Source organism: Lucilia cuprina, chromosome 4 (assembly GCF_022045245.1).
Source record: "Lucilia cuprina isolate Lc7/37 chromosome 4, ASM2204524v1, whole genome shotgun sequence".
NCBI classification, from domain to species: domain Eukaryota; kingdom Metazoa; phylum Arthropoda; class Insecta; order Diptera; family Calliphoridae; genus Lucilia; species Lucilia cuprina.
In genome coordinates this window covers 9,461,864-9,483,988 of record NC_060952.1, presented here as the reverse complement: position 1 = coordinate 9,483,988, position 22,125 = coordinate 9,461,864, and the positions used below count along the sequence as shown (strand labels likewise).

At 29.6% G+C, this 22,125-nt stretch overlaps 1 protein-coding gene across 1 annotated transcript in view; it reads left to right on the top strand.

Annotated features, from left to right (window-relative positions):
- Positions 1-3,980: 3,980 nt before the first annotated feature.
- LOC111686138 (retinol dehydrogenase 13) overlaps positions 3,981-22,125 on the top strand; it is a 37,989-nt gene continuing 19,844 nt past the window's right edge. Inside the window, exons 1-3 of the mRNA XM_023448444.2 lie at positions 3,981-4,486; positions 11,585-12,300; positions 12,752-12,815. Coding sequence (XP_023304212.2) covers positions 4,389-4,486; positions 11,585-12,300; positions 12,752-12,815 — 878 coding nt within the window. The 5' untranslated portion in view covers positions 3,981-4,388. The remainder of the gene's footprint in view (positions 4,487-11,584; positions 12,301-12,751; positions 12,816-22,125) is intronic.

The window sequence follows — 22,125 nt, the reverse complement described above, 5'->3', positions numbered from 1 at the left end:
CAGAATATATATACTTTATAGGGTCGGAAAATTATATTATAGAAATTACAAACGGAATGACAAACTTATATATACCCTTCTCACGAAGGTGAAGGGTATAAAAACAGAAACAAGTAAGAGTTTTTAAGAATTTTTTATTCGGCATTAACGACTCATGTATATCTTCACCAAAACAAAATAATAGTTCTAAATAATGCCAGAATGTCTCTTTTCCTTCAAAAATCAGAGAGCCTTTTAATAACTTTTAATTGGAAAACAAAAAAGTTCATTTTTATACGTTCTCACTTACTCCCGCAGCTCTGCATACTTTATTTCATGTTGGTAAAGCAGCAGAGAACAGAATTCAATTCAAAATAGAAGTATACTAATAAAATAACTACAAACAAGTATATGTTAACTGTCAAATATTTTTTATTATGGATTTTGACAGCCAGCGTATATCAAAGTCTATATTTAACAAGTAAGATTCTGCCGAATCTTATATCCCCTTCACCATGATGTGTTAAAAAAAGTCGGTATCAAAAACTCTTCTTTCAAATCACTTACTTCGGGCTGAACATACTTAATTTCATGTTTCTAAATTCAATATTATAGAAAACTCATAAAGTATCATATGCAGAACGAAAAAGTACCAAAAAATTCCCATCGATTTGTTCTCATCTAATCCGGTCTCTACATACATAATTTCATGTTTCTAAGCTCATTATTATGGAAAACTCAAAAAGTACCTTTTGAAAAACGAAAAAGTATCAAAAAGTTCACTTTTTGATACTTGTTTTTTGCAATTTCTGTTTGAGCATGAATAAAAAATCTCAGTTTTTGATGAAATTTTAAGAGGTTGTCTCGGATTTTTGCTTATATCTCCGTTATTTATGGACCGATTTTGATGATTTTAAATAGCGATCTTCCCGAAAGCATGTCTAACAAAATTATTGAAGATTCGGATCTCGCCGATATCTGGGGTCCTCTAAAAACTGATTTTAACAAACATACAGACAGAAAGACGGACATGGCTTAATCGACCCCGCTTTCTATAAGGATCCAGAATATATACTTTATGAGGTCGGAAAATTATATTATAAAAATAACAAACGGAATGAAAAACTTATATATACTCTTCTAACGAAGGTGAAGGGTATAAAAACTATCAACTGATCTCTCGTGCTCTTCTACATTAATTCGGGTTTCTAAAAATTTTGTTGTTGTATTTCTGTGTGTATTTTAAAAACGTCGCGTGCAGACCAAGTGATAAAAAGAAGAAGAATTAAACCTATAGTGTATGTGTATTAACTAGGTGTTAGCAGAATTTTCTTACCCTATCACGCATGCTATGTAATGGCAATATTGGACTCCTCTGTTTAAGACTCAATATCATAGAAATTTCAAAAGTACTCACTCACGTTTATAGATTTTTATTTCATCAGGATATATGTATGTATGCCTGTTTATATGTTTCCAGGTTCAATACTGCATTAAAACAGAAAAGAACCAATTTAAGAACAACAATGTACCAATTCCTTTCCTACAGAGGACTCTAAATGGTTTATTTATAGACTCAATTATAAGTTCCAAAAAGTACATTTTTAAAGATTCTCATTTACTCCGGGCTGTACATGATTAATTTCATGTTTCTACGTTCAATATTTAAAAAGTAGCTTTTGAAGAAAGAATAAGTACCAAAAGTATCCTTTTATATGTTTTCATTTATTCTGTGTACTTCATGATTAATAAAAAATAAGATTATATCAAATAAAAAATTACCCAAAAGTGCTTAATTCTATGTTTCAAGATTCAGTATTATAAATGTATATTTCAAAAAGTACCTTTTGACGAAAAAATATACCAAAATGTCCTTTTTATAGGTTCTCATGATTCTGGACTCTTCATGCTTTATTCTGTTTAAAGTGAAGACTCAGATAGATATTAAACTAATCATGATGAATAACTGAACATTTCCCATACAATTTCTATTTATATTCCTGTATTATACATTACACTTTCCAGTGTATTTGTCTGTTTTCGTCGTCTACGATGACGATTCATTCTATAGTTCACCATAAAAAATCTCTGTTATTTCCATGTTGTCACTGTTATTATTTATTTATAAATTTATGAATGTTTTGTTTTCTAGATTTGACAGCATGGATCAAAAGTTACTACAACACATCTCAACATCCGTAAGTTTTTTTCATAGTCTCGCTGTCAGTATCACAACTAAAATTAAATAATGATTTTGATGAAAATAAAAGTAGTTGTAAGATTAGTTGAGGGGAAAAGTCATCATGATTTTTAAAAGTTCAATGCCCTATGAATAATTTATTGCAATAAACCCAGCAAAAACTATTTAATTAATTATACACTTATCCAGAGTACAAAGTCTGTCGTAAACCAAAACATGAGATACTGTACAGATATTTTTGTATACCCTACATCGAAGTATACAATCATACATATATTCTAGATTCTTGTTAAATTATAAACCGATCCATCTGCCTTAGCCTTAAACCCCAATAGGTCACAAACGAGAGCAGCTAGATGACTGAAAGCTTCCACAAATAATCTCTATTGATTGTGGCAACCATACTCTCCCCAGGGGTATGTTACTTTAATAATCTTTTCTCACCTTGGTGTTCTTACATATATTCTAGGTTCATGTTAGATTTCAAACCGATCCATCTTCCTTAAACCCCAATATGTCCCAAACGAGAGCAGCTATTGATTGTAGCAACCATACTCTCCCCAGGGGTATGTAACTTTAATAATCTTTCCTCACCTTGGTATTCTTGCAATGTGGTGAAGAAGTGGAGCTAACTATACCTCTAGTCTGTCGAGACTATAACCTGTTGATGATCGAATATATGCTCTATCTTTCCTTAGAATGTTTTGACATGGGGTCGAACAAAATAATAGCCTTATCTGGTACAACAAAAACCAGCAGTGTTTATGACTTTGTCTTGTTCCGGTAATTGAACGTCTCTCTAATAATCGGGGTTCTTCATTGTTAAAACCCTAATTCTGGGAAAGATAATGATGATTAAAAGACTGATACACGGTAAAGTTTATAATTATGGAAATGTTCGGTGCCGTTGCCGAAGTTAACAGATACCCTACAGTGAAGTGACTTAAGGACTATGCGTTAGCAGGGAATTAGTGTTAAGTCTATATAAAAAAGGATGGATAAAGGGTATGCGGAACTTATACACATATAGGCTAGAGTAAGTTTGTCGGAAATTGTTCTGTATGAGTGAGTCGGAGGAAAGAGAAGTGTGCTGAGTTGAATTGTGATGGAGGAAATGTATCGTATACAAGTGATATCATCGAATTTTCCTTCCTTGTCAAGGTAAGTTCAGGTCTTACTCTATTCATAGCAGATTTACCACATAAGTTCTCCGTGAGTAAGAACAACTCCTTGGCTTGTTTGATGGATTCGTGTTTTAGTCTACCAAAAAAAACGGAAATTATGCTAAAACAATGGGGCAGCAATGGTCAAAGGTTAGTTCAGAGTATAGCTCGAGTACTTGAGCAAAGTGCTTGAACCGGCAGAATCATGAACAAAAATGGTCAACGTCGTGAAAGATGCACAAAGTGGCAATGGTTAGTTCTAAAAGTTTAATGCTGAGATAAGGTCAACTGGCAAATGTTCAGGAAGAATACTTTGACCTTTTCTATGAAATTACTTTTTAACCAAACCAATAAAAACTGTAATAAATCTTAATTTTCAACGAAACTAAAAAATAATTCAAATTGAATTTGTAGTCAGAATAAATAAAAGCAAATAACACTTATACTCTAACAGACAGACATACATACTTAAATACTCACACACACAGATACATACTAAATAAAATGAAATTCTATAAATGAAAAAAGAGAGCAAATGAGTAAATGAATGAATGGATAAATGTTTATAACAAGTAGAATATGTATCTGTAGAATTTATAAAAGTAAATTTAGTTTATATTTTGTTACTTTTCAGTTGTTGTTCTGTTTATCTTTCAAAAGGGGGTTAGATTTAAATTTTTTTTATTGAACATTAAGAAAAAACGTGTCATTGTTACTTCAGTAATTGGCGGGTGAGGCTAAAAAAAAAGTTTGGAGCTTACGAAAAAGTTTTTTTCTAGTAAAATTAAAGAAAATAAAGCATCAAATAAAATACACAAAAACAGAAGAAAACGTGACCTTGTGCTTAAAAGATAAAACCGCATAAAATAAAGTAAAAAAGAAAATAAAACTTAAATGAAAAAGTGCCCGTCTTTAGAGATTTGATACAGCATCACGAAAAATAAAAAAACAAAAGCTAACTTTTAAATTTGTTTAAAAGAAAAAGAAGATAAAAAATAAATAAATTTACACAATACTTAAATATAGAAAAAAAAAAACATTAAAAAATGGATGAACTCAAATCACTTCTAGAAAATGCAGATCCTTTTCAAACCTGGTGGCCTGCAATAGCGGCCCTTGTGGTCTGTGTTATAGTTATAATACGGTGAGTGGTTTCAAAATTTTTCTATAGTAATAGTGTTGTTGGTCATAGCAAAACCAAAAATTTAGTTTTGAAAATTATATATTTGACAAATTAAGGCTGCTGCAAAATATTCCATATTTGTGAACGTGCAGTCACTTAATAGTTATTTTTATTGCAATTTTATTTTCAAAGGATTTTTTTCTCTCTCTCTCTTTTACTTTATAGAATCAGATTTTTTATTCAGTTGTGAATTTTTTTTATATCACTCAATTTTTATGAAATTTTTAACTCAATAACAAATAATTTTATTTATTTCAATAGTAAAATGTATTTTTTCCGTCACGTTTTATATTGAAATGGGGGAAGATCAATAAAAATATTTGCACTTAATTGTTTAAGAATTTTAAAAAATTATTTATAATACATACATGATTTTGAATAAACAGCAACATTTTTACTACATTCCCTGTTAATTACTTTGATAATGACGTACATATAATTATATACGTAAGTGCTTTTTTATATGCTTTTGCTATTTTGCGTTAGCAACTGCAAGAAGGAATATTGTATCTGTGTTGAAGCATAAGAAACTTGTGTATACACAGTTGTCAGATCTTACAATATTGTCAGATGCCAAGGTATTGACAATAAAACTGATACATTGTAAGATATTTCATTTACACATCTGCTAATAAAAATTATCAGATCACTATGTTGTCAGGCAAAAGTTTCCAGATTCGTACTGGACATTGTCAGAACAATTTCACTTTTGTTTGTTTTCATTAATGCAATGTATTGTTGTGACAAAGGTGTCATTTAGACAAAAACTGTACGTTTAAACGGTTGTTATAAATAGTATAAAAACATTGTATACGTATAAAATCATTGATGTTGTTATATTGTATTTTATACGTTTTATGCAAAGAAAATGCGAAGACGCGGACACTTACTTATCACCGCCCTTTGTGGTTCTTACACGTCGGTGACGCTTTTTGTACATGGTTCTATTGGTCTATGTACAAACACTTTGCTTAAACATCACTCCCGTCGGCTACAGCACCTAGAGTCGTATTCGGTAGACCAAAAAAGAATGGGGACATGTCATATTGATCAATGACATAATATCCATTGTGTGTCATAGTGTCTATGGAAATTATGGCACTTTAAAATTTAGGAATGTTTGGAATTTAGGGGAAAAAAAGAAACTTTTATTGAGACATAACGTCCAATATGTCCCTGGACATTGTGTCACGCATGAATCCATCAAATAAGCCAAGGACTTGTTCTTATTTATAGAGAACAAACCGTGGTAAATCTGGTATGAACATAGTAAACGCAGAACATACCACGACAAGAAAGGAAAATTGTTAAGATACCTTTCATCTATCAGTATTAAATCCATCACACTTCTCTTACTGCCAGCGCTCAGTCCCTACTCTGTGGAATATCTGTAGAATATAACTTCGATTTATTTTATCCACAATTATATAATTTACCCTGCATTATTTTCTAAACCATAAATACTATTTTCGCGTATTTGGGTTTAAACCACAGCCACCATGTGCATCTCAAAGGACTCTCTAAGATTTTTAAAAATTTTCTCGATAAAGAGCATAATTTTGAGTTCACAGCTTCACTAAAAGGTTATTTCTAAAGAAAAATAAGTTAGTTTTTAGAATTTGATGACACTACATGCTAAAAAGCATAATATCCTGTGATATCCTTCGAAAACACTTTTTCCATTTTTTATCAAAAATGATCAATATATGTAAAAATAAAGTGTTTGGAGAAGTCATATCTATAAAAAGTCCAGCGGTTTAGTTTTGTGCGTGAAAGGGTTAAAACAAAACCACTTTTAAACACCCTCTTTGTAATGATTTATTGAAGTACTTGTTTGATAGCGAGCGTATTAAGTCACCAATTATATAGCTGTGTAAAAGTAATGATTTGAAATGTTAAGAAAATGTAGTAAAAAATATTTTTAAAGTTTTTTTTTTTTAATTTATTACTTGTCTTCGTTTTCAACTAAAAAGGACCTATATAAACTTTTAGATTTTTATAAAGATGTTAAATGTCTCAATATGCCTTTAAATATGCAACATTTGCATACACAACCGCAATATTTAAAACAACTATAGAGTCAACAATTTATTAAAGCAAAAATAATAATAATAATAAAACCATACATTTTTTATTAATAACTTGTGTGGCTAAAATAAAAAATGATATGAAAATATGTTAATGAAACATGTCTACATTTTTATGAATATTTTTTTATTAATCCATGTGATGTTTTTGTATTTAATTACCTTTTTATAATAAAAAATAAAATTGCCCATAAATTAATTTAATTTACCGCAACTCGATGATTCAATAAAACCCACATTCGCGTGAAAATAATAACAACAATGAAAAAAATTGCAACAGCATATTTTTACTTCTTTTTTTTTAACAATAAATTAAATTTATAAAAAAATATAAATTAATAATAAAAACAAAAAAAAATAGAACGTTAAGTGACAGATTTCAACTTGGTTATTGGTATTGAAAAAAACAAGCGACAGCAAAAGAAAAATATTGAAATTAAAACAGGACACGGATAAAATACATTGGAAACACAGGTCTATGAAATAAAACAGTGGAAATCACTTGCCACAACGAGGCAACAGCAGTAGTTGTACAAGCACTTGTAAATAAATAAGAACTTTAGGCTAGCGGATGTAGAAAGGCAGATGGGCAGTAGTTGCAAAAACAAACAGTTGCTGCAACGTAACATACCAAAAACACACACACACACATACACAATTAAAATAAACCATACAAAATTGCAAGGTACATAAGTTAATGTACATTGTATATATTTATGTTGTATATACATAAATGTGTTTATACCGGAAACATGTAGTAAGCATATGAACACATACATTCTTTCATCATTTAGTACCCAGCAGTTCGACGGGACAGTCCCGGACTGACCACTTGTGGTGGTCCCTAGCCACCTGACTACCCAGGTGACCAACCATTTTAACATGGACTTGTCCTACGAGGAAGTCAATCGTCACTTTACATCCTACAAAGAGACAGTAAAGAGATGACTGCCTCTGCACTCGCTTACAAAGGGAACACTAAAGTGACGACTGTCTTTCGGAAGTACAAAAAAACAACTTTTAAGAGTATAATCTAGGTTACTAGTACAGTAAAAAGATGACTGTCACCGCTCCCGCTTTCAAAGAGGACACTAAAGCGACGACTGTCTTCATTCTCGATTACAAAGGGTACATTCGTGACGAATGACCCATATTTTGGAGAAATGATTACAACTTTCTACTAATATGCCACCATCTGGTGGACTCAAATTTATATCTTTCGGGCCAATCGTCACATTATTGTCATATAGTATTCTTGAGAGTAGACACTTGAAATTTTTAAATTTTAGTTCCATTAATATCTTACCACCTGGTTGACTTTAATTTGTATGTTTCTGGTCTTTCGTCACAAATAAACTCTTTGTAATTGAGAATGAAGACAGTCGTCACTATAGTACCCCCTTGGTAAGCGAGAGCGGAGGCAATCGTCGTTTTGCTGTCTCTTTGTAGGGTGTAGAGTGACGATTGACTTCTTCGTAGGACAAGCCCATGTTAAAATGGTCGGTCACCTGGGTAATCAGGTGGCTAGGGGCCACCACAAGTGGTAGGTTAAGTGGTCAGTTCGGGACTATCCCGTCGAACTGCTGGGTTGACTCTTTATCGAACTGCTGGGTATGTACCCATACTCATTCATGTACAAGCATGATATAAAAATTGATGATTTTACGTTATATTGAAAAGTTGGGAATGAAGTTTTTCCATTTTCAATGAAATAAAAAATCCAAGTATGAATGTATAGTTGGGCATGGCCGACCATATGATACCCAACACTAGACAGTATGTTAAAAATGTGGATTACTTTTTTTTTTTGAAAAATACATTTAATTTATTTCTTTTAACTTTATTCTGGAATATTTTTACTTATTATTGACATAAAAAAAGATTTTCTACAAGAGGGCTCATAGGGGAGTAGGGGTAAATATAGGCTTATGTGCTAAGCAAAATATTGGACCGATTTCAAGCATTTTTAATAACGTTTATCCTTGGACAAAATTTCTATTAAATTAAAATTTCATTAAATTATCTTGCAAATCGCGAGTGCACAAGGTTTACATTGACACACAGACGAACGTTCTGGAGGACCTAGATTAATCGAATCTGAGCCTATTGGCATACGTTAATGTGGGTTAAGGACCAATATTTTTGGACGTTACAAACATCAAAACAAACACATAATACCCTCTACACTATCGTAGTGTAGGTTATAACAATAACAAAAACAAAAACAGGTCGCAGAAACCACAATTGCCGCATGGCCATGTCATTTACTAATACGTAAACAAATTAACAATTTTACGCTTCTTTTGTGTTGAAACCGACGTTTGCCACAGTTAAACTAAAACACACAAACAAAAGCCATAAATTACATGCAACCAACAACAGAAATAAATGAAAACATTTGTAAAGAGAACTTTAGTAGCAACAACAGCAATATTAGAACACCTTTTTATTGAAAAACATTGATTTGTGGCAAGTTTACTTTAACTTTAGTTTTAAAAAATGTGAAAATACTTTTTAAGTTGACAATCATGGTTAGTGAAGCAAAATTAGAAGTGCCAATAACTGTTAAAAGCTGTATGAATATGTATTTTGAACAAATTTCAACAGCCTTAAAAATACATATTAATTAGTTCTTTAGAAGAATGTGGTACTTTTTTCAGTATGAAAGAAGGTTATATGCGCCAGTAGGCCACGTCATAGCCTGTCAGTCTAAGACTGAAAAATTTCAGAAATCTGCCTCCTTTTTTCTTGGACTGATAGAGGTGTACTCGAAAAGCCATTGCAAGATCGCCTTAAAATCCTACAAGGACACAAAATATACACTTATACTCAAAAAATTTATAAAAAGTTTTCGATTCCCAATTAACAAGAAAAAAATTTCTTGTTAAATCTCATTGCAATAAATTATTTTTGTCTGTTTAAAAAATATTTTCGGCCGGTACTTGCAGATGATCTTAGACCGATACTATTCATTTTCGAAACCAACCAACCTGATTTAAGAGGAAATGTTTGTGAAATTTTCCAGAATTCTAAATTTTCTCGTTCGGATAGATGAACGGATAGTCGAGCAGACGGAAGGACCAAAAATAAATATACTTTTGCAAGTCTTAGATGAATAATTTGATGTGCTACACACAGATGGTGGTTGAAGATATTTTAATGCTAAATATTAAAGTGAACTTTCATGAGTTTTTTGTTTACTTACAAAGAAAATTTTCAAAATTTCAGTGGTCATATAATAGGTTCTTAAAAAGATCTTTCAGTGTCATTTAAAATATTTATATGCAATTGGAAAAATATTTGGGTTTTTTAAATAAAAAATTTAATAAATCGCAAGGAAAATTTAAATTTTTGGAGCTGAAGTGATTTCAATTGACAGTTGCAGCTGATCATTGGATAGACCCACAATGTTGCAACTAATACTTGAAATGGATCTACAAAAAATATAATTAAAAGAGACGGGGGGTTTCTCATCTAAGAGATATTTAGGTTTAAGGTTTATGTTTTTTCTTAAAATTGTTCAATCCTTTTTGGAGTAAAATACATTAAAAACGTAAAGCACTGATCCTCATAGTGGCTCTATATATGGATCGGTGCTTTTTACAATTACAATGTAAATAATATTAATTTTTTTAAAGCCACCACTTGAGTGGTGCTGATGTTAGTAATGTCCAATAATATTGGTCCTTTACCCACCTTGAAGTATACCAATCGACTCAGAATACTTCTTTTGATTTAGCTATGTGCGTAAACAAACTACAGGTAGCAATTTTAATGATAATTTAATGAAATTTGTTACATGATCTTCAATTGTCCTAGGGACGAAGCCTATTTAAAATGGTCCGTCCGTCCATGTAAATTTTGTAATCAAACTACAGGTCTCAATTAAATGAAATTTGGTACATGATCTTCTATTGTTCCAGGGACGAAGCCTATTGATAATGGTGCGTCTGTCAATGTAAACTTTGTAATCTAACTAGAGTATTAATGAAATTTAATACTTGATCTTCTATTGTCCCAGGGACGAAGCCTATAAAAAATAGGGTCAGTCCATTATTTTACCTAGCCCCCATAGAACTAAACTCCCAAATAGGGCTTGTAAAATTTGTAATCAAACTACAGGTCGCAATTTTGAAGATTATTTAATGAAATTTAGTACATGTTCTTCTAGGGTACCGTAGACGAAGCGTATTGAAAATGTTCCTTTTAAAATTTAAATTAAATGTCCATAATAAATGGCTTAAGAATATCTGAGGCAAGGTACAATTGAACTTTACACTTTATTTTTGTAACAGGTGTAGGGTTTTATATGGTCGGCCTCGCCCGATTATAATTTTTTACTTCTTATTATTGAAAAAAGCTTCTAAAACACAATGCGTTTTTCAGATGGTACTTTTTTCATGATATTCTTAAAATAGACAGTTTGGTACTTTTTTAAAGATAACAACTTCCTGATAACTTTTTGTTCTTCAAATGACAGTATTTAAACTTTTTCTGGTACTTCTTCGATCTGTTTTGAATTTTTTATTATATTGAAGAGTGAAATATGGAACAGATAGGAATTTTTGGTACTTTCCAGTTCTTTAAGTGGTACTTTTAAAACTTTTTACGCATAACAACCATTCAGTAGTTAGGATACTATTATTTTAACAGAACTGAAGTAGTTTTTGACAATTATGTGTAGTTCAATGTATGTATGTAAAGAGTTTTGCTCATATCACTATGAAATAAGGTCAATTGAGCAATTTTCTCCCAAAATTTACTAAAACAAATTTGAATTTGAAAACACGCGCCACTATAACTTTTATGTTTGCATGTGTATACAAATAACAATTTGCTAAACATTAATAAAACTACTAGGTATGTATTACACAAACTAACAAACTTATAATCATGTCAATGTATTTTTCACAAACACACACTTTTGTAATGTTTCTGTTATGTTCTATTTTTCTATTTCACCACCTTTTAGCACCTTAATGAGCGGTCAACGCTGTCCAAACGACAATCAAATTAAGGATCAAATTGTAATTATAACGGGTGGCAATACTGGCATTGGCTATGAAATAGCTAAAGCTTTGGCTGGACGTGGTGGGCGCATCATATTGGCCTGTCGCAATATGCAAGAAGGTGAAAAGGCGGCTAGAGTCATTAAACGTGAACTAGGCTGTACGGTTATAGTGCCAATAAGACCTAAACTACCACAAGATGACAATAGTGAAAATACAAATACGAATACAACAACAGCTTTAGTAACACAATCAACTAAAATGAATGAAAAGTTCTTTGTGGAAGTACGTTATTTGGATTTACGTTCCTTTGATAGTGTCCATCGTTTTGCACGTAACATAACGAGCGAATTTGAACGAGTCGATATACTAATCAACAATGCCGGTGTCATTTTCGCACCATCACACATAACGACAATCGATGGCTTTGAGCAGCATTTACAAGTCAATTATTTGTCACATTTCTTGCTCTCCCACCTGCTGTTGGGTCATTTGCGAAAGTCGGAAAATGGACGCATAATAAATGTAACGGCTCACGCGTATGCAGCTGGTAAAATGGATTTTGATGATCCATTAAATGTGGGCACTTGGTCAGTACAGTTTCATGCACGCGATGCTTTTTCACATTCCAAATTGGCAGTACTTTTGGCAACACGTTGGATGGCCAGAAAATTAAAGGGTGAGTTAATAGTGAAAATGTAATAAATGGTGAAAATTTGTTTGTTTCAAACACGTATGAAAATGTCATAAAGTTTAGGTGCAATTAAATGAAAAAAAAAACGTAGAAAGTAAAATTTAGGAAAATTTCTTTTGAAATGTGTTATAGTATGACCTCATACAGTAGTAGACTTATTGCAAAATACATTATTAAGAAACTATAATATTAAATTTCTGTTGTTTTGTTTATAACTTTTAAAATTTCTACTTTTTTTTATTTGATTTATATGTATATATCCGCGCGTAAATTATTTAAAATTTTCTAATACAATAAAAAAAACTCCAATTTCAACAACAATGTGTTTTTTTGTAATTGAATTGTTAACAAGAAAGTAAATTTTAAAACAACTTTTCATATTTAAATAAATTTTATTTTCTTTTCTCTTTTTTTCACAACTTGTTCTTTTATGCAGAAACTTCAATCACCGTAAATTGTTGTACACCTGGTTTGGTACGTGGTACCTCACATTTGAGAAAGTAAGTTTTTCTTTAATAATATTTTTTATTATTTTTTATTGTTAATATTGTTGTTGTTTCATTTGCATACAACTACAATTTTTTATTTATGCTTCATTTAAATTTTATTCATTTTTTTTAAATATACGAGAGTGTGAGATGTAAACTTTGCTATATTACATTCGTTTCGCCTTGGTTTTTTTTTCTTTTTTTGCAACAAACGTTTTATTTATTTAGGGAAATATGTATATACAGTAGATTGGCCCCTTATGTAATATGTGAATTCGAAAGTATGTAAAAATATGTAATAAAGTTGAATTTTCATTCCTTTTTTGGCTCTTTACATAAATTTTAGTTTAATACAGAGCGTGTTAATACTTGTTTTCAATGTCATCATTGTATTAAAATAACTATTTAATATTTTAAGGATTTAATAATAGATATGTCATATAAAGGATATTCCATTAGAACAACTTTTACGAAAAAATTACATATTCATAATATAAGATTTTTTTTAATCACATATAAAAAAATTTGAGTTAATGTAAAATTTGAACGAAAAAGTTTGTACATATTTAGAAACAAATCTTTCTAAAATTAACATCGTTTTTTTTCATTTTCTTTATACAAATACAAAAATTCCTAAAGCAAAAATAGGAATATATACATATAGAGCCATTTTGAAGGAGGGGGATCGTTCGCCATAGGAGCACATCTGCCAAACCCGACAAGATATTATTTAGTTATAGAATGTCAATAATAGCGAACAATAAGAGATAATTGTTTTTTCCATATTATAATTTGAAGCACGAAAAAAATTACAATTAATCAAACGGGAGCCCCGTGGGGCACATGCACCAAACACAAGGAATCCCTGTCATCTAGAACAAAAAGTTGTTATAATTTAGAAAAAATCAATCGCAAATTATTTTAATTTCTGTATATTTATCAAATGGAAAGTACAAATATAATAAGTCTTCCAGTTTTCCACAGGATTATTCAGTTTATTCTTAAAATTTGCGCATTAAAATTTAACAGGAAATATTTAAATTCTTTGTGTTATTGTGAACAATAAGAGATAATTTTTTCGATATTATAACTTGAAACATAAAAATAAATAAAATAAAACCACCGGAATGCCCCTGGGGCTTAGACTCCAAACACAAGAAATCCCTGAGATGTAGAACAAAATTTTTCTAAAATATAGAAAAAATCAAATGGAGACTAAAAATATAATAGTCCTCCAGTTATTCACAGGGTTATTCAGTTTATTTTTAAATTGTTCGCATTAAAATTTCACAAGAATAATTTAAATTCATTTCAATTTTCCGAGAAGTTTTCTCGATGTGAAAAATACAGAATACTAGTTTTAGTTTTTTTTTATTTTACTAATGAGAAAAATGTCCCAAACATTTGAGAATATTTATTTTGGTTTTAATTCAAAAACTCACGAAAAAAAGTGGCGTATGGTCCCCCTTGTAGCCTACGGTGCTTTGCGTTTTTAAAATAATGCATTTCTTCAAAATGTATCAGTTTTGGATGGGAATGTTTGGTGCATTACCCGCTTATATGACTCTTATTTTATTTAACATGCTTACATATTAAGTTCTCTCTCCAGATTATACAAAATTAGTGTTATAGTCACAAATAAAATTGTTGTCTATAAAAGAATGAATAAAGGGCATTTTTTGGGGAAAAACTCAAAAAATAAGGGGTTTTTAGATGTTGTCACATTGTATGCTTATAATTTTTTATAGACAAGATAACTGTTAAGAGGTTTTCCATAATTTATTTAGAACCTTATCAGAAAACCACAGGATATTTTTAAAACATTTTGGGAACTTCCGTAGGACCGCTACATGAAAAAAACCATCAGAAATTTAACTATAAATATTTTCAATTTAAATATCTATTAAAGCAAAAGAGATAACCCATACATATAAGTGTAGTTTTTGCTAATCTTCTCAATAAGTCACTCAGATAAGGGGTTGGACCCCATATTGCGCACGACAATCAGGTCTAAAACACCTCAGCAACAAACATGTAAAATTTACACAATTGTTCCAAAGATACAAATTTATTAACAAAAATCAAACTTTCAAAACCATACATATTTTACGTGAAATTGTCCAAATACTTCAGTAAAACTTAAATCAAAAATTTAAAAAAAAAATTAAAAAATTTAAAATTTAATAAAAAAATAATTTCAGTTAAAATGTTCGATACTGTCATATTCAAAGCATTTTTCAAGAGTTTTTCATATGATAACAAATTTTTGAAATAAAAAGATCGTAAGAACTTCAAAAGATAATATTTTTATTCTTTGAAATTTGATATATTTTTCGGCTGGAACATAGATTTTCAAGCCATCCTAATAAATTTGTAAAACCACATGCGTTAAGTTCCTACTTTAAATTATACTATTTTTATTGTGATTTCTATTAAAATTCTCACAAAATTTTTTTTGTGGACTTTTTTAGTTAATATTTGTATAAAAAGTATGTACAAAAATACTTCATAAAATGTATATCCTTTAAATTGGTCGCACTTTAAAACTATGTTTTACCACCCCCAGTTTAAAAATATTGTTTGACCTTAATAAATAATAAAAGCCAACTTAACATTTATATCCATTTATCAGTCTAGTAACTACACCAACAATACAAGCTCATTTGCAAAATTAGATTTTGTTCATGAACTTTATTAACAAACTATTAACAGTATCACTCCACAGCGTATGAGTAACAAGTTAATAATTCATATGTTACTTATACGCAACCATACGAATAGCACATGCAGAGTATTATTCAGATACAAACATATATATGTTGTACATTAATTTATTCGTATACATTATGTACACATGTGAATCTAAAAATAATTGTGAATATTGCGTCACCGTGGATGCTAATCTAAAGAATTAGAAAAATATCGATCCATAAAGAACTAATTCCATATTACACTTATGAAAAATATTACTTTTTCAAAAAAAGTTTTGCAATAGTATAAAATGAATGCACCTAGTTTTCTAACTACATGTATACTAACATGAAGATAATATTTATACGAAGTATATGTATTTGCTTTGTATATGAATGTAGTTGTTAAATTTGTAAACTTTTGTAATTTAACATGTTCCTCCCAATTATTAACAATGTATGTGTATTTTAATGTGTGTATTTCTAACACTAACATAAAGTAAACTTTAGCTGTTATAAAAATTATTGAAACAATAAAAACTTAAACTACAGTTGGCTAAACATTTTATCATTTAAAAAACAAAATCTGAAAATGTGTTATTCTTCATTTCTAAGGATAATAAAATTAATTTAAAATTTGATATAATATAATAAACATATTTGTAAAATTCAATAATACAGTTAAAACTACTTAATATAAAGTTTTATGACAGCGAATACATATAAAGAAATTAAAAATGGTTTCTAAATAAAAAATTCAATTTTGTATTTTGTCACACAAACAAAAATTGTTTATGAATCCAACAAAAACTCTATAAAACCATAAAAATAAATCAAAATTATTAAGTGTTTTAAAACAATAACAACTACGACTGCAACAGAAACTACTAAAAGGATGAACAAACAATTTATGTAAGTGTATGTATAACCTAACAAGTTTAACAACGAAACCATGCATTGAATAAATGAATGTACATATTTTCATGTAACCAGCAGTAAAAATTGTATATATACTTTTCATATACAGCACAAGAATTACCAAAAAAAAAAAAAAAACAATTAAAATGAACCCTGTAGTAAGTTTAATTTTTTACAAACAATAGAATTACCAAAAAATTTAAAATGAACCCTATAGTTAGTTTAATTTTAGTCTATGTTTATATTTTAAGTCTATGTTGAACTATTTATTATGCAGATAAGACTAGATTATCGACAGGACTATAGACTAGTTTATAGATAAGGTTATAAATTACACAATATAATGAAATATGGTCTAGCCTAGAGACTAGAATACAAATTATATCATTGAGACCATAGAACTATTATGGACAAGACTATTCACAAGACTATAGATGAGACTACTGTCTAGACTATAGACTAGACTATAGACTAGACTATAGACTAGACTATAGACTAGACTATAGACTAGACTATAGACTAGACTATAGACTAGACTATAGACTAGACTATCATTGTCCAGTATATGACCTTTTCGACTAAACCTAAAATCGTTTCCGCTTCCTGCCAGCCAATCTTTTGTATCATAGATTAACATAAGTTCCCAAACTACAATTTGTTTTTATTTGCCACACATACATAAATTGTGAACTGTTTTAGTAAACCCTTTAGCATTTAAAACTTATGAATTTATTTAAATTTATATTTTTATATCCGTTTCCGCTATGTTCCACTCCCCACCAGCATTAACCATTGACATAAATAATTTTTGAAAATATGTGAACATTTTTAACGCATGATTGGATTTAAGAAAAAAATACATTTATATTTTGCATGATTTTTTTCAGATTTTTTTTATTGAAATTAAATAAATATTTAATAAATTTGTTGTCATATGTCAGCGTATGTGGCAGCTGGTTGTTGCTATTCTGTATGTTTTATATGCTACAACAAGGACTACAACAATAAATATTTGTTGTGCAACATTTGGTATCATCAATTACAGTGGGTATGTGTAAATATACATAAGCACATACATTCATATGTATATGTGTGTTTGTGTTTTTGATTCCCTTTTTGCAATTCTGTACGTGTTAGGACTTATAAATAATGAGCATAACTTCAACAACTATAACAACAACATAAAACATAATCATAATAATGATCATAATTATATTTGTATGTTGAACGAATGGCATAATCGAATAATTGAAAATATTTTATTTTAAATACATACTGATACAACCTATTTACATACTTACTCACTTATTACCCAAATATTAACACAATGCTACATATACATATAAATATGCAGTCGTACATAATTCGTATGTAATAGCTATTAATCATGACATTTAATTTATAACCACACAGATACAGTGTGTTTGAAAAGTCTTCTAACATATGCATTTTCTAGTTTATCTAATTTAGTGTGCACTGTGGGTTAGAATCAATGTTTGGAAATATATATTTTCTATTTCTAAGTTTCTTTTTTACATGAGCGTTGCCAAGGAGTATAATTTTCGAATAATACATAAAGACGCCTGGTACCAAATTGATACCAAATTTTTCAATAACATCCGTTGTTAAGTATATACATATATACATAAATACGTAAGACTACACTATGAAATGTTGACATCATTGCCGCAATTAAAATTTTATACACATCCTTTGTTTAAAAGTTAACAAACGTGATAAGCTCACTCTTGACCATGAATTGTGAGCTTAACACAACGTTGGACTGTCAACATTTCATAGTGTTGTCGTACGTATGTTATTAAAAAATTTGGTATCGATTTGGAACCAGGCGAGTATATATTTTTTTGAATGTTTAATATCCTGGATTGGTTGTTATACCTTACCCCCAGAATTATGCGTTTACATTGATGTTTATTAACACACGAAAAAATTGGTCCCATATATTCACTTTCTGGGTCTATTAAGATTAATTTTATCATCTTGAGCGTAAGGTATACATATGTTGCAATTTTAAAGATAGGCTTTGAAGATCATAGTTATCCACCAGATACTAAGTCTCTTTCTGATCATTTTTTTTTAACTATGCCGTTTCGAATTTGATCAATTCAGAAGAAATATAGCACAATTTCTAACACATAATTTTCCATCTCTGGTAAAGTACAAAAACAACATATACTTTAAGAATCTGCGTGTCTATCTATCTATCTATGTATCTATCTATGTATCTATCTATCTATCTATCTATCTATCTATCTATCTATCTAGTCTGTTAGTCTTTCTCTCTGCCTGTCTGTCTGTTTAATATAATCCACTTAATCGTCGCAAACAAATGAACTAAAAATTATTGTAAATTCTTAAACAAATTTGGAAAGTTAGAAATTCATTAGACCAACTAATCAATCACAATAAATCACCGGCAAAACAACCACGAACAAAATAATAAAACAATATAAAACACCTGACACAGTTAAATTAAGTATTTTGTTTGTATGTTTTATTTCAGCAACTTAACGATAAACAAAATGAAACTTTATAAAAGCATAGAACATAAAACAAACTCCTTTGTTAGAAAGTTTATTGTAATATTATGTTAAAATTAATAAGGCAAACAATATTTGATTTTAATTACCATTTACACTATTACTTTAAATTATCTATTTCATACATTTTCTATTTCCAACTCAATTTTTGTTGTTTTTTTTTTTTTTCTATAAAAAATGTTCTATTTTTTAAAAATGTTCACTGAATTTTCAAATGATTAACTTTATAAAACCACCCGAATCTAAGGATTTATTATCCTTGCATTTACATGTATATATGTATTTGTGTTATTGTAAATGTTAAAATTAACATATAATGCTGTCATGTTTACTTACGTTATTCTTTTCCAAAAAAAAGTTAACAAACGAAAAAAATAATGAAAAACAACAAATCTACAGAAACAAAAAGTGTTAACATGCGTCATTACAATTTGTAGGAAACAATGAAAAACAGCTAGTTGAATGCCAACAACAATACAAACAATATGTAGAATCAACAACAGGAAAAATACCAACGAAAAAAAAACATTATTAAAAAATAAAAGAATACTTAAATAAATAAAACATATTTAAAAAAAAAACCATATAGGCTAAATTATACAAGTGAAAATGTGTGTTAATAACAGTTGTGGGAATCTTTTTTTTAACAATTTTAACAGTAAAATGTTACGAATAATTTAAGTTAATATTATGTAGAACTGTTATTGTATTGTTGTTTCGAAACAGAAAATATTTGTATCTATATTTCCCTTAAGTTGTAACAATATGTGTGTTGCCCATTACTGCGTTAGAGTAAACACATTTACATTCCCATCAAACAATTGAAAGACAAAACTATTGCTGTTTTTTGGCAGGCACCACGTTACAGTTACTTCAAAATTAAAAATGTATGAAATTATAGTCGAATATATCCGACCATATGATACCCTATACTATTTATTGTTATTTTAGGGATCGGTTGTATGGGGTTTTGGATTAACGTTGTACATATGTATGTGTAACACATTTCATAAATTATATTCAAAATTGATGATTTTAGAACCTCCACTACAAACTGTTCTTTCCGATAAAAGGTCGAAATAATAAGACACTTTAGGATAACAATTTCAAGAAGTAACTTCTACGTATCTCAGATCGGACGCTTTCAGGAGGAATAGTTCTTCCGGACATAAGGTCGAAATAATGCACAAGCAATTTGACCTCACAAGTGGAATTTATAAACATATCGAAAAAATTGTTGACAGGGTTCCAATAAAGGTTTATGTACGTAAATAGTTAATAGGGTTCTTGAGATTTTTATACCCTACACCACTATAGTGGGGAGGGTATTATAGGTTTGTGCTGATGTTTGTAACATACAAAAATATTGGTCCAATACCCACCTTAAATTATACTGATCGATTCAGAATCATTTTTTGAGTCGATTAAGACATGTCCGTCCGTCCGTCTGTCCGGCTGGCTGGCTGTCCATGTAAACCTTGTGCGCAAGGTACAGGCCGCAATAATCAAGATAATTTGATGAAATTTGGACCAACCATGTTTTTTGGCACAGGAACGAAGCCTATTGAAAATGGTTGAAATCGGTCCATTATTTCACCCATACAACCGTACCTCCCAATTTGAACTTTTTACGCCATAATTACGTCAAATATTCTATTATCTCTCTAAAAATTGGCACAAATAAGTTTTATATAAGTGTAAATGACACTGCAGATTTTCGTAAGGATCGGCCCTTATTTGACCCTAGCCCCCATACAAACCCCCTTCAAAAAATGTCTTAAACGACTAAAATTGACTTGTAACCATTTGTATAGCAATGAAACTCAACAAAATTAACTGTTATTTAAAAATATATCCTTTCCCCAATTTACCGAGGATCGGCCCATATTTGACCTATATAAAGACTCATTTAGAAATTTTTGCATAATATTTGCTTAAATATTTTGGAATTATGGTAATATTCAACATAAAAGATTCTTTATAAAAAATAAAAATTTTTAAAATATACTCATGGTGTAGGGTATTATATGGTCGGCCATGCCCGACTATACTTTCCTACTTGTTAGCACTAGTTTCTTATAGAAAATCGTCAATTTTATTTTTTATTAATTGATGTTTTTATAAAAAATAAATGTTTGCATTAAATTAATTGAGTTGCTTTAGGGATGGCTGCTACTTAATATTCGATATTTTTTGAGAAATGCTAACTTAAAGTAAACCAAGCTACAAAAGGCGACATCCTAATGTACATATGTATATATATGTGTGTGTATTTGAATTTAAACGTATACATATGTATAAATTTGTCTAGTATATTAAAAACCAAATAAAAATCTTATAAACATATGATGATCTATATTTGTTACTCTAAAATATTGATATAAAATCTACAGAAATTTAAAAAAGTTTCGTAATTTTTTTCTAGTTTAGGACATTATATTTATTACATTTAATATAAAATTCTTGAAATTATATTTTTTTTTTGCAAAAAAATTCCTGCAAACTAAAACAAATGTACAAAGTACATATTTTGTATGAGAAGCACGTCGACACTTGAACTGCTAAATGGGACATTAATGGCGAATATGAAATAAGTACATGTGAATAAATAGTAAATGTAAGTCTCAATTTAAACTTAATTTTTTTATGGATTAAAATGTTTTTCCATTTTGGCTTCCGGGAACATTCTAAGAAAATTAACTCACAGAATTAATTTATATTTTCAAAAATTCCTTCTAAATAATAAATACTTTGTTTGAATTTAATAACACCTTTAGATCAGACTAGTGGAAACCAATTCAGGACTTTTATACATATATGTATATCATTCTAATTGTCATTATATTTTGCCAATTTTGTAAAAGCTCAAGGTGATCTGGATATAGTCGCCAACGAAAGGGGAATGTACAAGAGAGTCCCATAAGGATTCTCGGAATAATGAAAAGACCAAATCTTAAGGGAGCTTGAGGTGATTAACCTAAGGACCCATAATTTGCCAGGGCTGATTTAAAATTAGAGAGAATTAGATAATCCCACAAAGCATTTTAGAATAAACAAGTAAGAGTTCTATATTCGGCTGTGCCGAATCTTATATACCCTTCACCATGATGTGTTTAAAGCCTTTTGTACCTTTTGAAGAACGAAAAAGTACCA